This window comes from Alnus glutinosa, chromosome 9 (assembly GCF_958979055.1).
Source record: "Alnus glutinosa chromosome 9, dhAlnGlut1.1, whole genome shotgun sequence".
NCBI lineage: Eukaryota > Viridiplantae > Streptophyta > Magnoliopsida > Fagales > Betulaceae > Alnus > Alnus glutinosa.
Window position 1 is genome coordinate 1,805,902 of NC_084894.1, and position 17,937 is coordinate 1,823,838.

At 32.6% G+C, this 17,937-nt stretch overlaps 2 protein-coding genes across 2 annotated transcripts; both read left to right on the forward strand.

Moving 5' to 3' along the window:
• Positions 1–1,407: 1,407 nt before the first annotated feature.
• On the forward strand, positions 1,408–8,219 carry LOC133877630 (beta-glucosidase 12-like). The gene is made up of 13 exons (XM_062316020.1): positions 1,408–1,744; positions 1,861–1,930; positions 3,567–3,625; positions 3,720–3,795; positions 3,945–4,022; positions 4,120–4,207; positions 5,106–5,361; positions 6,076–6,191; positions 6,312–6,529; positions 6,948–6,979; positions 7,212–7,314; positions 7,434–7,542; positions 7,823–8,219. The coding sequence occupies exons 1-13, from the start codon at positions 1,580–1,582 to the stop codon at positions 7,989–7,991; spliced, it is 1,539 nt and encodes a 512-aa protein (XP_062172004.1). The 5' UTR covers positions 1,408–1,579; the 3' UTR covers positions 7,992–8,219.
• Positions 8,220–10,074: 1,855 nt separating this feature from the next.
• Positions 10,075–15,484, forward strand: LOC133877632 (beta-glucosidase 13-like). Its single transcript, XM_062316022.1, has 13 exons — positions 10,075–10,236; positions 10,357–10,426; positions 11,170–11,228; positions 11,364–11,439; positions 12,456–12,533; positions 12,796–12,883; positions 13,047–13,302; positions 13,678–13,793; positions 14,215–14,432; positions 14,517–14,548; positions 14,713–14,815; positions 14,936–15,044; positions 15,316–15,484. Exons 1-13 carry the CDS (start codon positions 10,075–10,077, stop codon positions 15,482–15,484), a joined length of 1,536 nt encoding a protein of 511 aa, XP_062172006.1.
• Positions 15,485–17,937: the final 2,453 nt, after the last annotated feature.

Consider the following 17,937-nt stretch of genomic DNA (forward strand, 5'->3'; position numbering starts at 1 on the left):
TTCGATCAATAAGAGAAAAACTGCAAATTCAATATCTTATGGTTCCAACCAAACTTAATATTTGCAGACGATTTTTATGGAAGAGTTTTGCAATATTGGGTGGTCAAAAACCTACGTACCTTAATTGAGTAAATTTAGAGTAAAGTACTACATGCATCGATCTAATTAGATGGATCTAGCTAGCTATGATTAATTATGAAGGAGCTTAATTACAATTTTACCAATCAGAATATATATACGGATCGATCGAATTTCTTGGGTTATTTGTGAATTGCACAAAAGTAATAATCAGTTGAAATTCAAACATTTTAATGACTGCCTTTTCTATTTAATTAAGAACCCACCTTATTGAGTGTCATGACTCATGACTCATGATGAGGGTGCCAAAAAAAAAAAAAAAAAAAAAACCGCTTGAAGTTGATATATTCAATACAATTGTTCCTTTTACCAAACAATAGAATTATTGTCAACAAAATGACGGACTATGAACAACAATATTCTTTTACAATATTCAATAAAAGTATGATACAAATAAAGTTCTCATGTCAAAGACTAAAATCATTCCAAAATTAATTAGGACAAAGAGGCTCCATTTCTTTATTTAGAGCCTTTTCCCAATCCAATCACCTACTATTATGGGCTTACGTGGATACCACAAGTTCAATGGCTTACCTAATTATCAAGCTTTACCATGTTAAAGTGGTGAACGGCCTAACAAGTCAGCTATACAGCTAATCTTTATAATTAAATATTGTTACTAGTTGTATAGGTGGATCTTATTGTGAAAGACTCATTATTGGACAAGGGAGCACACAAATCCTAAAAACGCAAGGTTAATTTGATTATATATTACTAAAGTTCTCGAAAAAAATATATTTCCCTATCCAGACAGCTATTGTTATGGACTAGATCGACCTATGTATATACATACAACAAGTTCATTGGCTTCAAACTTAATCATCTCTAGGATTTTAAAGTGCATGATGTGAAAATTGGAATATATATATATATATTAACAAAGATCACGGTATAAATATATTGATGGCTAGCTTGAGAAGGAAGTATATATATTGATTACAAATAATTTCAATATTGGTTTTTTATAATTAAAAATTTTCAAAAAATTTACTATTTTTTATTTTAAATAGTATTGCAAATAAACTAGTCCATATCATTGCCATTAAAAGGACAATAAATTTGAATCAACATCAACTAATGGGGCTTACAATCCACTGATACCCTTAATTGTATCAAATTCAATGAACCCAAGCAAAATTTGACTAAAAGTAAATAATTTAGGATCCGTTATATTAATCAATCACTACTCAAAACTGCGCCAACCAGTTTTGAATATTAGGGCATGCATTTTGCACCAGGTCGGTCTAACAATTAAGCAAAAATGTCATTCTTCTAGGGTCAATATCAGTATTCAAACTTAATCCTTTTGCCGGCATTTAGTTTCCTGGAGTACTTGCGGGCTTGTTAGTTTGCACAATTGCACCCGTCAGTTTGAGTGATTCTTATCTATAAAAAGGCCTTGACGGACGGTGCCTCCCACCCACAATAACCAAAATCAGTGATGGCATTTGAAGGCTATCTACTCCTAGGCCTCCTCGTCTTTCTTGCTTCATTGATTGATAATAGCATTATTGCTGTTACACCATGTCTAAACAGTACTGATTCACTCAACCGGAGCAGTTTTCCAGCGGGTTTCATTTTCGGAACGGCATCATCGTCTTACCAGGTAAGTCCTACGTACGTACCTGTCTGTATCATAATAGGGTTTCATAAAGTGTCAAGCATGAGGCATCTATATATCATGTACGTATAAATGCCAATTATTTTGTTTTTAAAATCCAGTATGAAGGTGCGGCAAATGAAGGTGGCAAAGGACCAAATATATGGGATACTTACACCCATAGATATCCAGGTCTTTCTCTCTCTCTCTTGAAAACAAAGTATGAACTACCAATATTGTATGCAATATATATTGGGTTATCTTATAACTTCTTTCTTTATATATTCACCTTTTTTTTTAGTACAAAAAATAATGAAATGCAAAGATCTTGCATATTTGGACGCTTTAAATGGCTTTGTTGTTTCCATTGTCCTTGACTTGTTTCTTACAGAAACGACACCCAAGAACTTAATTGTCTTGAGGGGATGGGGATGTGAATGTATGCTCTTGGCAGTTCTCTTGTAAAAGAGACATGGTACATGTATATATATATATATATATATATATATATATATATTTTTTAAAAAAATTTATTATTAAATCTGTAAGATCTATATGTGAGTTTTTAGAGGTTCTAGAGATTCAATGGTTAATTTAAAAAAGATATGTACGATAGATGTAAAAAAATCATTTAATATCTTTGTAAAAAAATAGAAAAAATTTGGTGCCAAATTGGTTTTTGTTGATCAGCTTTTAGTGGATGCAAAATTGCTGAAAAAAGAATCGATATTTATTGAAATGGAGCAAGTATGGAGTTAAATTTTGGACTAAAATTCTTTATTTCGATTCGGGCTAGGTATCACGCCTCATAAAGCGGAAGTTACTAATTTAAATTCACTTTCCTCTTTTTGTGTGGGCATAATTAAAAAAAAAAAAAAATCTTTATTTTGATGTTTAAATTAAAAATAATAAATTTAATAGTTTAAATTGGTATCTTGACTAACAAGCCACATAAATTTCTGAAGTCAAAACCCAATTGGGTTTCATGCCTACCCTAGCACAAACTCCTACAGTATCTTTGTTATAAAGTAATAAAATAATAATAAAAAAAACCTTTAGATATTTCTCATCGACTTCCATTATTTTTGTAATCAATCTCTTCCTTAATTAAAATTCAGAAACTTTCAATTTAGTATATGAAACTTTTAATTTTTTGCAATCTCACTCCTCTTATTAGCGTTTGCGGTTAACTCAAATGATCAAAGGATAAAATGACTTATATATCTCTGTAAACTTTATAAAACTTCAAAATTACCATTAAATTACAATATTTTTTTTAAGATATTTTGGAAATTTTTCACCACTTCGTTAGGATTTAACAAAAAATCCTAATGGATGAGTGAGATTGCAAGTTTTTTAAAGTTCAAAATATTAAATTGAGAGTTCTTAAACTTTGAGAGAATATTACAAAAGTGATGAAAGTTCGGAAGTTTTAAGCAAAGTTTCTAAAAAATAAAATAAAATGTTAGCTAGGCTTGTTCTTAAGCAACTGGAAATACTTCTACAAGATGCAATAATATGGGGATTAGTTTAACCTTGGGGTTAATTTTATTGGTTCTTCGAATCAAGTGAGGCCAATGGAAAAGCTCTATATATCCTTTTGTCTTCATATGTCTTTCTCCATGACTACCGAACGTTTACTGTCATCTTCACATGACTAGCTAAAACAACAAAGTTAATTGTCTGCTTTTTTGTCTGTATTTGGGTAGTTTGGCATGTGTACGGTGTTCTACTAGTACTTGGTTAACTTATGGCTTAAAGAAGCGCATAGAAATAAATCTCTTTTATATATTTTACGATCGAATATAAGAAGTATATGAAATTGCAGGTAGGATAACGGATGGCAGTAATGGAGATGTAGCTGTTGATCAATATCATCGCTATAAGGTTTGATCACCTTTCTAATTATGGTTTAAGCCAGTTTGATGTTGGTGACAATTTAATAACAACTTTGTCTTTCATATTATATATTATATTATAGGAAGATGTTGGGATTATGAAGGAGATGGGTTTAGATGCATACAGGTTCTCGATCTCTTGGTCCCGAGTGTTGCCAAGTAAGATTTATCCCTAGCTAGCTACTTTCGTGCATAAAAATACAAATAAAATAAAAAAGATAACAAATAGGATACAAGGTTTTGAAGTAAATATTATTTTCTGACTTTGTATGTAACCATAAAAATTTCATTCGGGGTCTAAATTTCAGAAGGAAAGCTAAGTGGAGGTGTGAACAGGGAAGGAATTAAATATTACAACAACCTCATCAATGAGCTCCTGGATAAAGGTCATAAATCAATTAATCTCATGATTCCGTCGTATATATGTCATCCAGTTTTATTGCCTATATAATTCACTCTTTATTTTTCTATTAATAAATGCAGGTCTAAAGCCCTTTGTGACACTTTTTCATTGGGATATGCCCCAAGCCTTGGAAGATGAGTATGGTGGTTTCTTAAGTCCTCACATTGTGTAAGTGACAAACTCATGATCATGACATATATATATATATATATATATATATATATATATATATATATATATATATTGTCCTTGATCCCCTTTTGTCCATCTGATCAGTAGACTTTTTTTTTTTTTTTTTGTAATATATTATCATAATTATGATTTGAATGAGGACCCATTTGATGGAGTACATTATTGTTAATGACTCTAACAATTAAGAAAGCTAGCTACAAATTTGTCATGGAGTTTTGTTTAATATATATCCTTTTGCCTCATTTATTTGGCACGAGGTCAAAAGATTTTACTATCTAAATCTGAGACATTATGAACTTTTTTATTTATCTATATTTATTTTTCTTTGTTTATTTACACAGTTTGTCTCTTTGTTTGTCGCTTCTGGTCATTGTTTAATTTGTTGCTCTCCGCCATGTAACCAATCTCAAGCCATAGATGATTATGATCGGTTAGGGTAAACAACATTGAAATTGGTGACTGCTTCAAGAGAGCAGAAGAAATTGTACCATGCTCTTATTCAATACCTCTCGGGTTCTTATAGAAGACCCCTTATTACAAGCTCTAACTATCCCTGATTTCCTACATTTAAAAGGAAAGATAGGACCTAATAAATAAGATTATATTACTTGGAGAATAAGAATACTCTTTCTTTTTTCCTAAATAGAGAATACATTTTTTTGAAATGAAGAATATTTTATTCTTGTCAAATAAACGTACTTTATTTTTGCCAAAATAAGTTGTCTTGCCAATTGAGTTGGACGATAACATGGGTTGCAAACCAGACCAATTCCCATGGGTTGCAACCTTAGCTCTAATCATGACCAAATTAATGCAAACTTTGGGCTTGCAGTCTAATTTATGTATATATGTGTATGTACATGTTGCTTTTCAGTGATGACTTTCGAGACTATACTGAGCTTTGCTTCAAGGAATTTGGTGACCGTGTAAAGCATTGGATTACACTAAATGAGCCATGGAGCTTCAGCAATGTTGGTTATGCAACCGGGCAATATGCACCTGGTCGATGTTCCAGTTGGCAAAATCTGAACTGCACCGGTGGAGATTCAGGCACAGAGCCATATTTGGTCACCCATAACCTGCTTCTTGCTCATGCAGCCGCTGTTCAAGTGTACAAGCAAAAATATCAGGTTCTATATTACTCTAAATGATATTCAATGTGCATGATTGCAGTGACGTATACCTGATCAAACCTTTTGGGTAATTGTATGAAAAACCTTTGATAGTTACGAGTGAGAATATGTGTTCGCATATTGGGTTCAGATTGTGTCAAGCCATGCTTATAACATTATATACGTCAATTTTAATTTGACCCATTTAATTAAAAGGGTCAGACTCCTCAATCAATTACGAATCAAGGAGTTGGCCTTCCACACACCAAAAAAAGAAAAAGAAAAAGATGCTAGGCCATTAAATTTGATTAAAAATTATTTTAGGTCTTTCTTTTCTTACTTTGGCCCCTCAAGTTAAATTTCTATCCATACCGTCAATCATAATCCGTTAATTAGTTTCGTGTTTGATTCATGTTAGATTTATGAGTCGTGTAAAAAATTGTCAACTCTAATATGTCGCATATCGGGCTCGGCTTATGTTAAGACATATGTATAAATTATATAGGTCAACCCTAGCTAGCCTGACCCATTTAACTAAATTGGCAAAAACCTACTGTTAGTAAAGACTACCAACATTTTTATCAACCTTGGCAAGTTTGATAGATACAGTTTTGTTACACATGCACCTACTAATTGGTTATTATTCGAACATCAAATAAAAATTCTTTTTACCCTGCCGTTGCATAATTGGGAGAATTTATTAATTAACCAATGTTTATTAATTATGTTCAGGCATCACAAAAAGGTGTTATAGGGATTACGCTAATAAGCCATTGGATGGTGCCATTCTCTGATGCCAAGCACAACCGCAATGCCGCACTACGTGCCCTTGATTTCATGTTGGGTTGGTAAGTTCTGCGCTATGTGTCAATTTGTTCGATTGCCCCTGTACTTCAAGAATTTGTTACAATTTTTTTTACGGTTAATTTGAATGAAAATTGTTATATTTCATGGTTAATTTACTGTAGGTTTTTGGACCCCTTGACAAATGGTGACTATCCCCATAGCATGCAGTCTCTGGTTGGAAAGCGTTTGCCTAAGTTCACGAAAGAGCAATCGAAGCTTGTAAAAGGGTCATTTGACTTCATCGGATTAAACTACTATACTGCCTACTATGCAGCCTATGCACCTAACCTTAATGCGGGACATGCAAGCTACTTAACAGATTCTCTTGCCAATCTTACAGGTTAGTAGATACAACACATAATTTTTAGAATAAGGTTTTCTTCCAAACTGAATTGAAGTAACTTTTTATAATAACTCAGTCTATCAAGCTAGCGTGTATCAAAATTTCTATAACAAAGTTTTTCTCATATGCATTCTTAATAGTACGTACTATGCAGGTGCATAGTGACCAGTCGACCTAACTTAATTACTAGTTCAGCTATCATATTCAATCAAATGTGCATTTTGAACATATATATATATATATAGCTTCATAGATTCTATTGATTTAGTTAGCTTAATAACATATGATTCTTCTAATTCAATTTGGAGAAAAACTTTATTCCAATTTTTATGTGTTTCTTGTGTATTTATACTAACTAGACCACCTTTTTTTTTTTTTTTTTTTTTTTTTTTTTTTTTTTTTTTTATCGTGGCAGCTGAGCGCAACGGGATCCTCATTGGCCCACCGGTATGTGCTAAATAAATCTACATTTCTCTTTTGGTATATTGAAAGTTCCTAGCCTCAGAACAAAACTAGGATTTATTATATGAGGGGCCAAAACATACTGTATAGTTGTTTGATTGAAAAATATATAAATCTGTTCCCTCTAGCTAGCTAGCTAGTTCTCTGCAAGTAAAGGGAAGGGTTTGAGCAGATTCTCTTATAATTAAATACCCTCCATTATTTTTCTACATCACAGGCTGCGTCTGATGGGCTCTATGTCTATCCTAGAGGATTTCTGGATCTTTTGCTTTACACAAAGGGGAGGTATCATAATCCACTAATCTACATTACCGAGAATGGTAATTTTTTCTTTTTAAATTATTTTCACATAACTTCATGGAAAATTGGAGCTTTTCATGGAATGGTAGCTATTAGATGACCATTTGAACTCAAATATCTACGTACAACTATACTGTAGGGGTTGATGAGTTCAATAATGCCACCTTGTCGCTTGAAGAAGCCCTTGTGGACAACCATAGAATTGAGTATCACCATAGCCATCTTTGGTATCTTCGCAAGGCTATCATGTAAGTACCGCTTAATAAGAGTAAAACTTTTTGTTTACATTTATGTTATTTTAAGTAGCTTTTCATATTAATTAATTTGTTTTTTTTTTTTCAAAAAAAAAAAAAAAAACTTACTTAATACACGACACATGATCATCGAGTTTGAAATGAGTGTGAAAAATAGTACTATAAATCGCTTAACAATCGCTTTCTCTATCTCTCTCGCTCTCAAATCTTGCTGGCTTTGACTATTTTGTTTTTGTTTTCGTTTGTGTTTCTTTTTTTTTTGGGGGGGGAACAGGGAAGGTGTAAACATTAAAGGCTACTTTGCGTGGTCATTGTTGGACAACTTCGAATGGAATTTAGGTTATACAGTTCGGTTTGGCATCAACTACGTGGACTACAATAACGGACTGAAAAGACACCCTAAGCTTTCAGCCCGTTGGTTCAAGAATTTCCTCAAGAAATAAACGGACATGACGTACGATCGATGCTCATATAATTATCAGATATCTATATAATAATATTGGACCGTATAATTCCAATCAAAAAACTTTTTTTTTTTTTCCGACATGAATTCCAATCAATAAATTGAAGATATCATTTCTTCTCCATCTGTAATCTCTTTAAATAATGTGATTATTTTGTGTACAGACTCAAATGCTTGTTAAATAATAATCGCTTTATACTTTCTTTCTTTTTTTGGCCTAATTCTGCAATTGGTGAGAGAATGATCCATAGGCTCCGATCTATGAGATTCGCAACATGCAAATTGATTTATGATTGGGTTCTAATAAAAATCGTAATGATGGTAGGGGCCGGTAATTGTAATGGCAGGATAGATTGCTCGATATTGTTAAGGATAGAAATTTTTTTGTGATAATTGTAATGGCAGGATAGATTCCTCGTATTGGAAAGATAATATAATGCAGAATATAAATAAGTATACACAAAGAATTACATAGTTTGGTCTCTGAGGGATGCTTACAATAAAACATAGTACTTCTATTTATAGGAAAATTAGGACCTGTAACTAGGTCATAGACTTTTATTTATAGAAGAATTAGCTAAGACCGTAGGTCACCATCTTCAACTGCGATTAGGTGATAGTCATTAACTGTAATTAGGTCACAATCTTCAAGTATGATAGTCTTCAATTGTAACATCTCCTCAAACTAAATTTTATTTATTTATTTCTTTATTTGAAAATTGGCCCAAAGTTTGCTGACGGGGCTGTCGGATTCGGCCGCAGAGTCGAATCTTGCTGCAAAACACCAAGGGACGGTCACCATAAAATACAAAAGCCGGCAAAAAATAAAATAAAATCCATATGCAGGATTACGTCAACATGATAAATTTTAAATGACTACATTTTATTCTTATGTCTTTGAATAATATTTACAATATAACATACTCCTATTTATAGGAGTATTAAGATCGAACTATATGATCAACTTCAACTATAGCTTGAAAAACTGTGTACTCTTAGGCCTTCGATCTGGTGCTTAATTCTTGGCTCATTGACTAGCGGCACTAGCGCCCATCATACTGCTTCACTCCTTCCCTCAACCGGAGCAGTTTCTCGGCAGGTAATCAATGATATATATTATGTCATATTGCATTAAATGTTAAAAAGTAAAAAAAAAAAAAAAAAAAAAAAAAAGAGAGATTTTTATAGAATTCTTTTTCTTTTCCACTAAATGTTGGCTTTCTTCGATGTCTTGCTTTTCTCATGGGGTCAAGCAACAATAGAAATATAATTCTTCTCAAATCAAGATTCTATCAAGTAATCAAAGCAAAAGTTAAAAAAAAGATAGAAAATCATTTATATAGTGTTTTATATTGATAAATTGATAGAAAATACATAAGTTGCAGGATAAAACCATCTTAATAGGCTTATAGTTCCTAAATTTGGAACCATAAAAAATTAGTAAAAAACGAAATAAAAACACTTTTCAGTACAAATAATACAAAATGACAACTTTTTCTTCATAAACATTAGAATTACGAAATTTTCATGAAATACAAAATTGAAACCTTATTAATAAGCTTTTAAAAGCCATGAGATTTGTCTCGATCCAATGTTAGATTCAAAAGATCGACATGATTTTTTTAAATAAAATGGATCTTAAAAAAATTAATAAAACTGACCCGCATCAAGTAGTAATTTAATAGAGAGCCGGATAAGAATGCCTTTTTTTTTTTTTTGACATGTCCACACAAGAGGGGGAGGGGGGATTCGAACTAATGACCTCCTCTTCATGAAGCGTGGTCTCAACCGATTGAGCTATCTCTTAGGGACGGATAAGAATGCTTGGGTGTCATTTATCTTCCTTTTTTTTTTTTTTTTTTTTTTTTTTTTTTAATTCTTATGAGTCATTTGCCTTTTCTTTCTTTCTTTTTTGAGCGGCACTTGTCTATAAAAGGCCCTGTCTGTGCCTCCCTCCACTAATAACCAAAATCAGTTTGGGATTTCAAGGCTATCTACATTTTACTCCTTTATAAGAGGCCCTGACTTACAGTGCCTCCTTCCCATAAAAACTAAAATCAGCAATGGCATTTCAAGGCTATCTACTACTCCTTGGCCTCCTGGTCTTTGTTGGCTCATTAATTGAGAAAAGCATTACTGTTATACCAAGCCATAGCACTACTGCACTCAACCGGAGAATTTTTCCGGAGGGTTTCATTTTTGGAACGGCATCGGCGTCTTACCAAGTAAGTCCTACGTGTTTTTTGTATCATAATAGGGTTTCATAAAGTGTCCTGAGATGTCAAGCAAGCATAACGCATATATCTGCCTGTCTGTATATATGCCAATTTATTTTTAAAATCCAGTATGAAGGTGCAGCAAATGAAGGTGGCAGACGACCAAGTATATGGGATACTTACACCCATAGATATCCAGGTCTCTCTCTCTCTCTCAAAGTATGAATTACCAATATTGTATGCAACATTAACCTATAGAGGTCGTCAGGTCGGCTTGAGTAGTAAGTCACTTAAGTCCAAACAATTTATTATGGTCACGCCCGCCGGCGAAAGTCTAGATTTTATTCGATCCGTGTGGAGAAAGTGTTTATATATATATATATTGTATGCGAAATTGGGTTAAATACTAGCTAAATATATATATATATATATATATATATGCGCGATATTGGGTTAAATACTAGCTAGTACTTATAAGCATAGAAAAAAAATTTCTTTTTTTTTTTTTTTTTTTTAGTTTTTGGGTAGAGATGGGAATGGAAAATTCAAGATATATAACTAATAAGGATTCCAAAAGCTTGCTGTTTTTTTTTTTTTTTTTTTTTTTTTTTTTTTTTTTTTTTTTAAATGAAGATAGAAATTAAAGTCACAATGACTTGAGACCCAAGCTTGTAGTATTATAGGAGCAAGCACGTGCTTGTCCATGCAACACATTACCGACGTACTCTCAATTTATTGAAATAACGGCAAAGTGTAGAGTAAGGGTTTGAAGTCATGACTTTTGTTCTGATACCCTATTAAATCATTACTTATTTAAAAAGTAAATGTGATAAAAGTAATAAATTTAATCATTTAATTAATATTTCAAAAGCACGGCTCAAAGTAGGGCGCGCATATAAATCTTTTATATCTTAAGAATATAAAATTTATATGAAATTGCAGGTAGGATAAAGGATGGCAGTAATGGAGATGTCGCAATTGATCAATATCATCACTATAAGGTATGGAGCACATAATAAAAAAAATTAAAGAACATATATGTCACTTGTATTTTGATCACCTTTCTAATGGTTCATGCAAGTTTAAGGTTCGTGACAATTTGATAACAATTTTGTTTTTCATATTATATAATATAGGAAGATGTTGGGATTATGAAGGAGATGGGTTTAGATGCATACAGGTTCTCTATCTCATGGTCCCGAGTGTTGCCAAGTAAGATTAATCTCTAGCAAGCTATTTTCTTGCATAAAAATACAGATAAAATAAAAAGATAATAAATAGGGTACAATCAAAATAGATATGATCAAGGTTTAATTTGATATCAATATTATTTTCTGACCCTTTGTAAGGTGTATAGTCCTTGTTAGGTATTGGGTCTGTTAGGAAGTATTATCTATTAGGTTATTCAGTTTAGTAGTGTTTTATTGCTTTAATAGTTATTTAGTTCATTAGTTATTTTATTAGTTTACTATTGTTGTGTACCCAGATGTCTCATGTTTATCTTTTTATGTTATTATTTGGATATGATTAGGTTTATCTCTTTTATCTTTTTTAAGATCGAGTCTGTTGTCAGCAGGTTAGGTTGTTGAGTTATGGGTCAAATGAAAATTCTATTTTATGTGGGACTCTATTTTCTATTGTATTTCATTCTTTTAAATATTGTTTTGTTATTTAATAAAAGTAATCAATCATATAAATTATGAAACATTGTGTTTGTGAGTTCAGATGCCTCTAATTGCTCATCGGAGATCTAGGATTCCTAAAAAATCTTACCATATCTATTGTTCTTGTCAAGTTCTCATCGTACATTACGTAAGCACGTAACACCGTTCTATATGGAAATGAGGAAAAAAAAAATAAATAGCGAAATAAATAGAAGAAAAAAAAAAAGAAAAAAAAAAAAAGACAAGAATTTTACGTGGTTCGATCTATTACCTAAGTCCACTGGTTAAAGCCACAAGGACTATATTTTGCTTTTATTCACTTGATAATATTTACAATACAAAATATTCATATTTATAAGGAGATACAGAGAATACAAAATGGTAGGCGGAGAGAATAAACTCATATTTGAGTACAATCAAATATGATTCTAGGATATTACAATCAATTACAATATAATATTCAATGCTGAAATCAAATCCCATAATCTAAAATGTAATCTCATAATATATTCTAACGCTATATATATGAAATTATAACAAGTTTATTTGGGGTCTAAATTTCAGAAGGAAAGCTAAGTGGGGGTGTGAACATGGAAGGAATCAAATATTACAACAACCTCATCAATGAGCTCCAGCATAAAGGTCATACAATATCATAATTCCATCACAAGTAATATATATTATCATTCATACCTATTTATCACACCTATTTTATACCGGCCAACGTGCATGACATGTTTTAAGTAGTAGCTAACATAGAAAGCTAGCTACTTAAATCACCTCACGCCAGGTAGTATAAAATAAGTGTAATAAATGAATGTGAAGAATAACATTTATCTTCCATCATATGTCGTCCACCTATATATCTTGCGCTTATAATTCACTCGTCTCTTACTAAATGAAGGTTTAAAGCCCTTTGTGACACTTTTTCATTTTGATCTTCCCCAAGCGTTAGAAGATGAGTATGGTGGTTTCTTAAGTCCTCAAATTCTGTAAGTGACTAACTCAAGATCACATTGTTTATTTTCCCCTTAATTTTGTCCATCTGATCAGTAGATCGACTTTCCCCCCCCCCCCCCCCCCCTTTTTTTGTAATAGTAATATCATATTCCCCGTGGGTTTCAACTAGCAACCTCTGAGCACGTTTCTTTTCAGTGATGACTTTAGGGAGTATGCTGAGCTTTGCTTCAAGGAATTTGGTGATCGTGTAAAGCATTGGATCACACTAAATGAGCCATGGAGCTACAGCAATGGTGGTTATGCAAGCGGGCAAATAGCACCTGGTCGATGTTCCAGTTGGCAAAATTTGAACTGCACCGGTGGAGATTCAGGCACAGAACCATATTTGACTTCTCATTACCAGCTTCTTGCTCATGCAGCCGCTGTTCAAGTTTACAAGCATAATTACCAGGTTCCATCTTACTCTAAATGATATATATATATATATATATATATATATATATATATATATATATATATATATATATATATATTCAAAACTTTTGGGTACTTAATTATATGAAAAACCTATATTAGTTAGGGGTAATTATATAATATCTTATCTCAATTTTATGATCTCAACTCTAACCCCCTAACCGATCCTAATGTTATTAAACACTGCCAATGTTTTTGTCAATCTTGACAGAAATTTTTTAAATTTGATAGATACAATTTTTGTTACACACATATTGCTAATTGGTTATTATTCGAACTTCAAGTGCAAATTCTTTTTGCTCTACTGTTGCATAATTGAGAGTATTTCTTAACCAATGTTCATTTTGTTCAGGCAGCACAAAAAGGTGTTATTGGGATTACGCTAAATTCCAACTGGATGGTGCCATTCTCCGTTGCCAGGCACCACCGTAATGCCGCGCTACGTGCCCTTGATTTCATGTTGGGATGGCAAGTTCTTATTTGGGTGTTTTTTTTAGTATAGTAAGAGCCCGTTTGGCCTTGTAATTTTTGCGAGCTAAAAGTGTAATTTTAAACAAAATGGTAAAAAATGAATCATTTGAAAATTTGGTTATAAAAAATTTAGAGTTTGAAAAATATAGAAAAATATATGTTTTAAAATCACAAATAAAGGAGTGCGTTAAAAACACTGTAATTTTACCACTAGCTTAACAACGTTTTCAAAAATTGTGTATTTTGAAACTGCAAACCCAAACAAACCATTTATTTGAAGAATTTGTTGCGTATTTTCATGTTAATTTGAATAAAAATGGTAATATGTTAATTATAAATGTTTTTTTAAAAAAATAAATAAATAAACGTGAAATGATCAAATTACCTCTAAACTATAATATTCCATGCTTTACTACAGGTTTTTGGATCCCTTGACAAATGGTGACTATCCCCATAGCATGCTATCTCTTGTTGGAAAGCGATTACCCAAGTTTACGAAAGAGCAATCTAAGTCGTTAAAAGGGTCATTTGACTTCATTGGATTAAACTACTATACTTCCAATTATGTAGCCAACTCACCTCACCTTAATTCTGGAAATCCAAGCTACTTGACAGATTCTCTTGCTAATCTCACCAGTAAGTAGATATACAACACTTTGAATCAATTTCTATGGCCGGGTTTCTTATGTATCTTAATTATACTAACTTTTGTCGAGGCAGCTGAGCGCAATGGGATCCCCATTGGTACACAGGTGTGTGCTAAATCTACCAACATTTATTTTTTACCATGTTGAAGCCAATTTAATTAAAAATGGAAGATGAATGACAGAGATAAAGTTTGAATTCAAAACCTTTGTTTCGAGACCAATGTTAAATCATCATTATCTATATAATTAAAAGTTTCGCTAAATCACAGGCTGCATCAAGTTGGCTCTTTGTTTACCCTAGAGGACTTCTGCATCTTTTGCTTTATGTCAAGGGGAAGTACCATAATCCACTAATATATATTACCGAGAATGGTAAGTTTCATATTTTTTTTTTTTTGTTCAATTATTTTCACATAACTTCATGACAAATTGGAACAGAGTGGTACCATTAGATGTCCCATTTGAACCTAAATATCTACAAGTATATTGTAGGTATTGATGAGGTCAATAATGCCACCTTGTCGCTTGAGGAAGCCCTTGTGGACAACCAAAGAATTGAGTATTACTATAGCCATCTTCGGTATCTTTGGAGGGCTATCAAGTAAGTTCTTAATAATGAATAGAGATCCACAATAGTTTTACTGCTTGAATTGTTAGCAATTCAGGCAACAAACGTGAGGAATTTTTTTATGAAATTCTCATACCCATTCAAATCTTGAGTAGCACATTTTTTGCTCGTACATGTGAACTCAATCAAAAGAAGTCTTTCACACTTGCAGTTTGAATTGCTAAAAATATGGATCCCCTTTAACAATAACTCTCTCTTGCTCTCAAATCTTGTTGGCTTTGACTCTTTTTTGTTTTGGGAACAGGAAAGGTGTAAACATTAAAGGATACTTTGCATGGTCACTGTTGGATAACTTCGAATGGAACTCAGGTTACACAGTTCGGTTTGGCATCAACTACGTAGACTATAAGAACGGACTGAAAAGACACCCTAAGCTTTCAGCCCATTGGTTCAAGACTTTCCTCACGAAATAGACATAAAAATTGATGCTCATGATGTATTAATAATTCTTCTCCATCTATATGCTTTATAAATAGTTTGATTTCTATTTGTACATACTCATGAAATGGATTTGTACATTCTACATGAGAAGGCACTTCAACTTTGAGAAATCAATGCAAAAATAATATTACACTATATGGCATAATATTTAAATTTTCTTGTCAAATTTTGTTTAATTTTTTTTGGGATAATTACACTTAACCCCCCTGATTTATCCATGGTATGACGATTTACCCCTCAATGTACCAAAATTGGTACATGACCCCCCCGAACTTGCCAACGTGTGACAAAATCGACCTTCTGTCCAGTCGCCCATTCATTTGGACGGAAGGTCGATCACGTGCAAGTCGCGTGACCGTTTAAGACCGAAACCCTCCCCAAAATACCCCTGCCTCATTCAGTGCGTGCTTGCTGATGTGCAAATTTGTTTAACTCGCAAGCGCACGAATCGTATGTAGTATAGTGCGTGCAAGTGCGAGGTCGAATCCGCAGGGAAGTGTGTGTGAAAAAAAAGAAAATCACTTTCTATTTAAATAAATCTTGTTTTAACCTAGACCCAAAGATTTTGGAATTTTTGTTAACAAAATAATAAACAAAAAAAAAACTAAATAAGAACAATTTATAAAGAAAGACACTAAGGTATCGGAATTCACCAAACCAAATCAAACACCCTACTCTTGCATTTTATTCAAAAATTCAATTCAATGGGCTCAATATTCAAATTCAAAACATGAAAACATTTGAAGAAATCAATTCAAACAAATCACAACGATTATCCCTTTTTAATTGAAATCATCTATTGTATCCGGAAATCACAATAGATATCCCAATCTCAAAGAAATCAATCGATGTATCCATCGATTGAATTACAACAAACATTACATAAAGATCATCAATCTAAAAAAATAAATTGGCGTGGAATTTGAATATTTATATAAGAACAATGAATCTATGAATATCATGACAAGAGTATAGGTGTTATCATTGATGAGGTTTCATCCTCAACCTTAGTTGAGGATTTCAGCCTCTCATGATTAAAAATATCAACAACTCGTGAAATGAAATCATGAAATAATAAAAGCGAAGAAGAAAAAGAAGAACATAAGTTTTTTTTTTTTAAAAAAAAGTAAAATTAAAATAATGAGAAAGAAAGAAGAACAATTGAAAATTAAATAACAATGTCAAATAAAGAAAGAACGAAAATTAAATAAAAAGTAAGCAATAAATAAAAATGAAAAGAAAGAAGAACAACTGAAATTTGAATAACTTAAAATTAAAAGAAAGAGTAACAACTTACAAAAGAAAAGAAAAGAGCTAAGACAAGTGCTCTGAAGAGAAAAGTTGATGCCCTAAGTGGTACCTAGCAGGGGGTATTTATAGCAGAAGATTAGGTTAAACCAATCTTTTACAAAATGGCACATCTACCCCTCTAAACCCTAATAGGAGAAAAGAACGCTAGGGTTTAGGGCCATATTTTCAAAATGGCACCTCTACCCCTCAAAAACCCTAATAAGATAAAAGAATGCTAGGGTTTGGAGTGTCTGCAGTCGACAAGAACAAGGAAATTCGCGCTCTTATATTGCGAGGCATTTATGACGTGGCAGACATTCGAATTGGGAAAATTATATTTTACAATGATTTGTAGCATTTTGAATTATCTTTCCAACGCCGCTGATTTCACTTCAATCCGATACTTGATCTAAAAGTTATGATCAAAATACTATGACTTGTGCAGAACTTGAAATTTAATCCAATCCGATTTTGACTTCCAAAATTTGGAATTTTTTTCTTTTTCACTTTAAAACTACGGTTTTCTCTCCAGGATCTGCAAAATACCAAAATACAAAAACTAACCAAAAATATTAGAAAATAACAAAACTAAAGGTCTAACTAATGCAAATTAAGGGGTCCAAATATACAATATTTGGCACTCATCACTTGCCTTAGACTTAGACAGTTCGTGTGTGAGGTCCCCACTTCCACTTAGCACAGCTACTTTCGAAGGTTTTACACGAAGACTGACCCACCCACACCTAGTCGCCAAAATCCATACCGCTCAACTCTAAAAGGCGTTCATAATCATTGTTAAAGAAAGATTAGTGCTTTTTTAATGGAGAAAGTTTTTTTTGGGTAGGCGATTTGGGGGTTTTTGTTAATCTTGGGTTTCAGATTTTGGGGTTTTTATTAATTTAGGGTTGTCGACTTTGGGGTTTTTGTTAATGTTGTTTGTTAAGTCTCATTTTTAATGTAGAAATTGACTACGATTTGGGTATAAAAAAATGTTAGGGTTTGTCGGGATTTGGGTGTTTCAGTCCATGTGTTTTATAATCATTCATGGTGAAGTTTGCTTTGCACGTGGTCCCGAATTGTATCCTTTTTTGCTTTGTTTGTTGTCTGCCGAAAGCCTAATTGGTTTGTTAAAGTG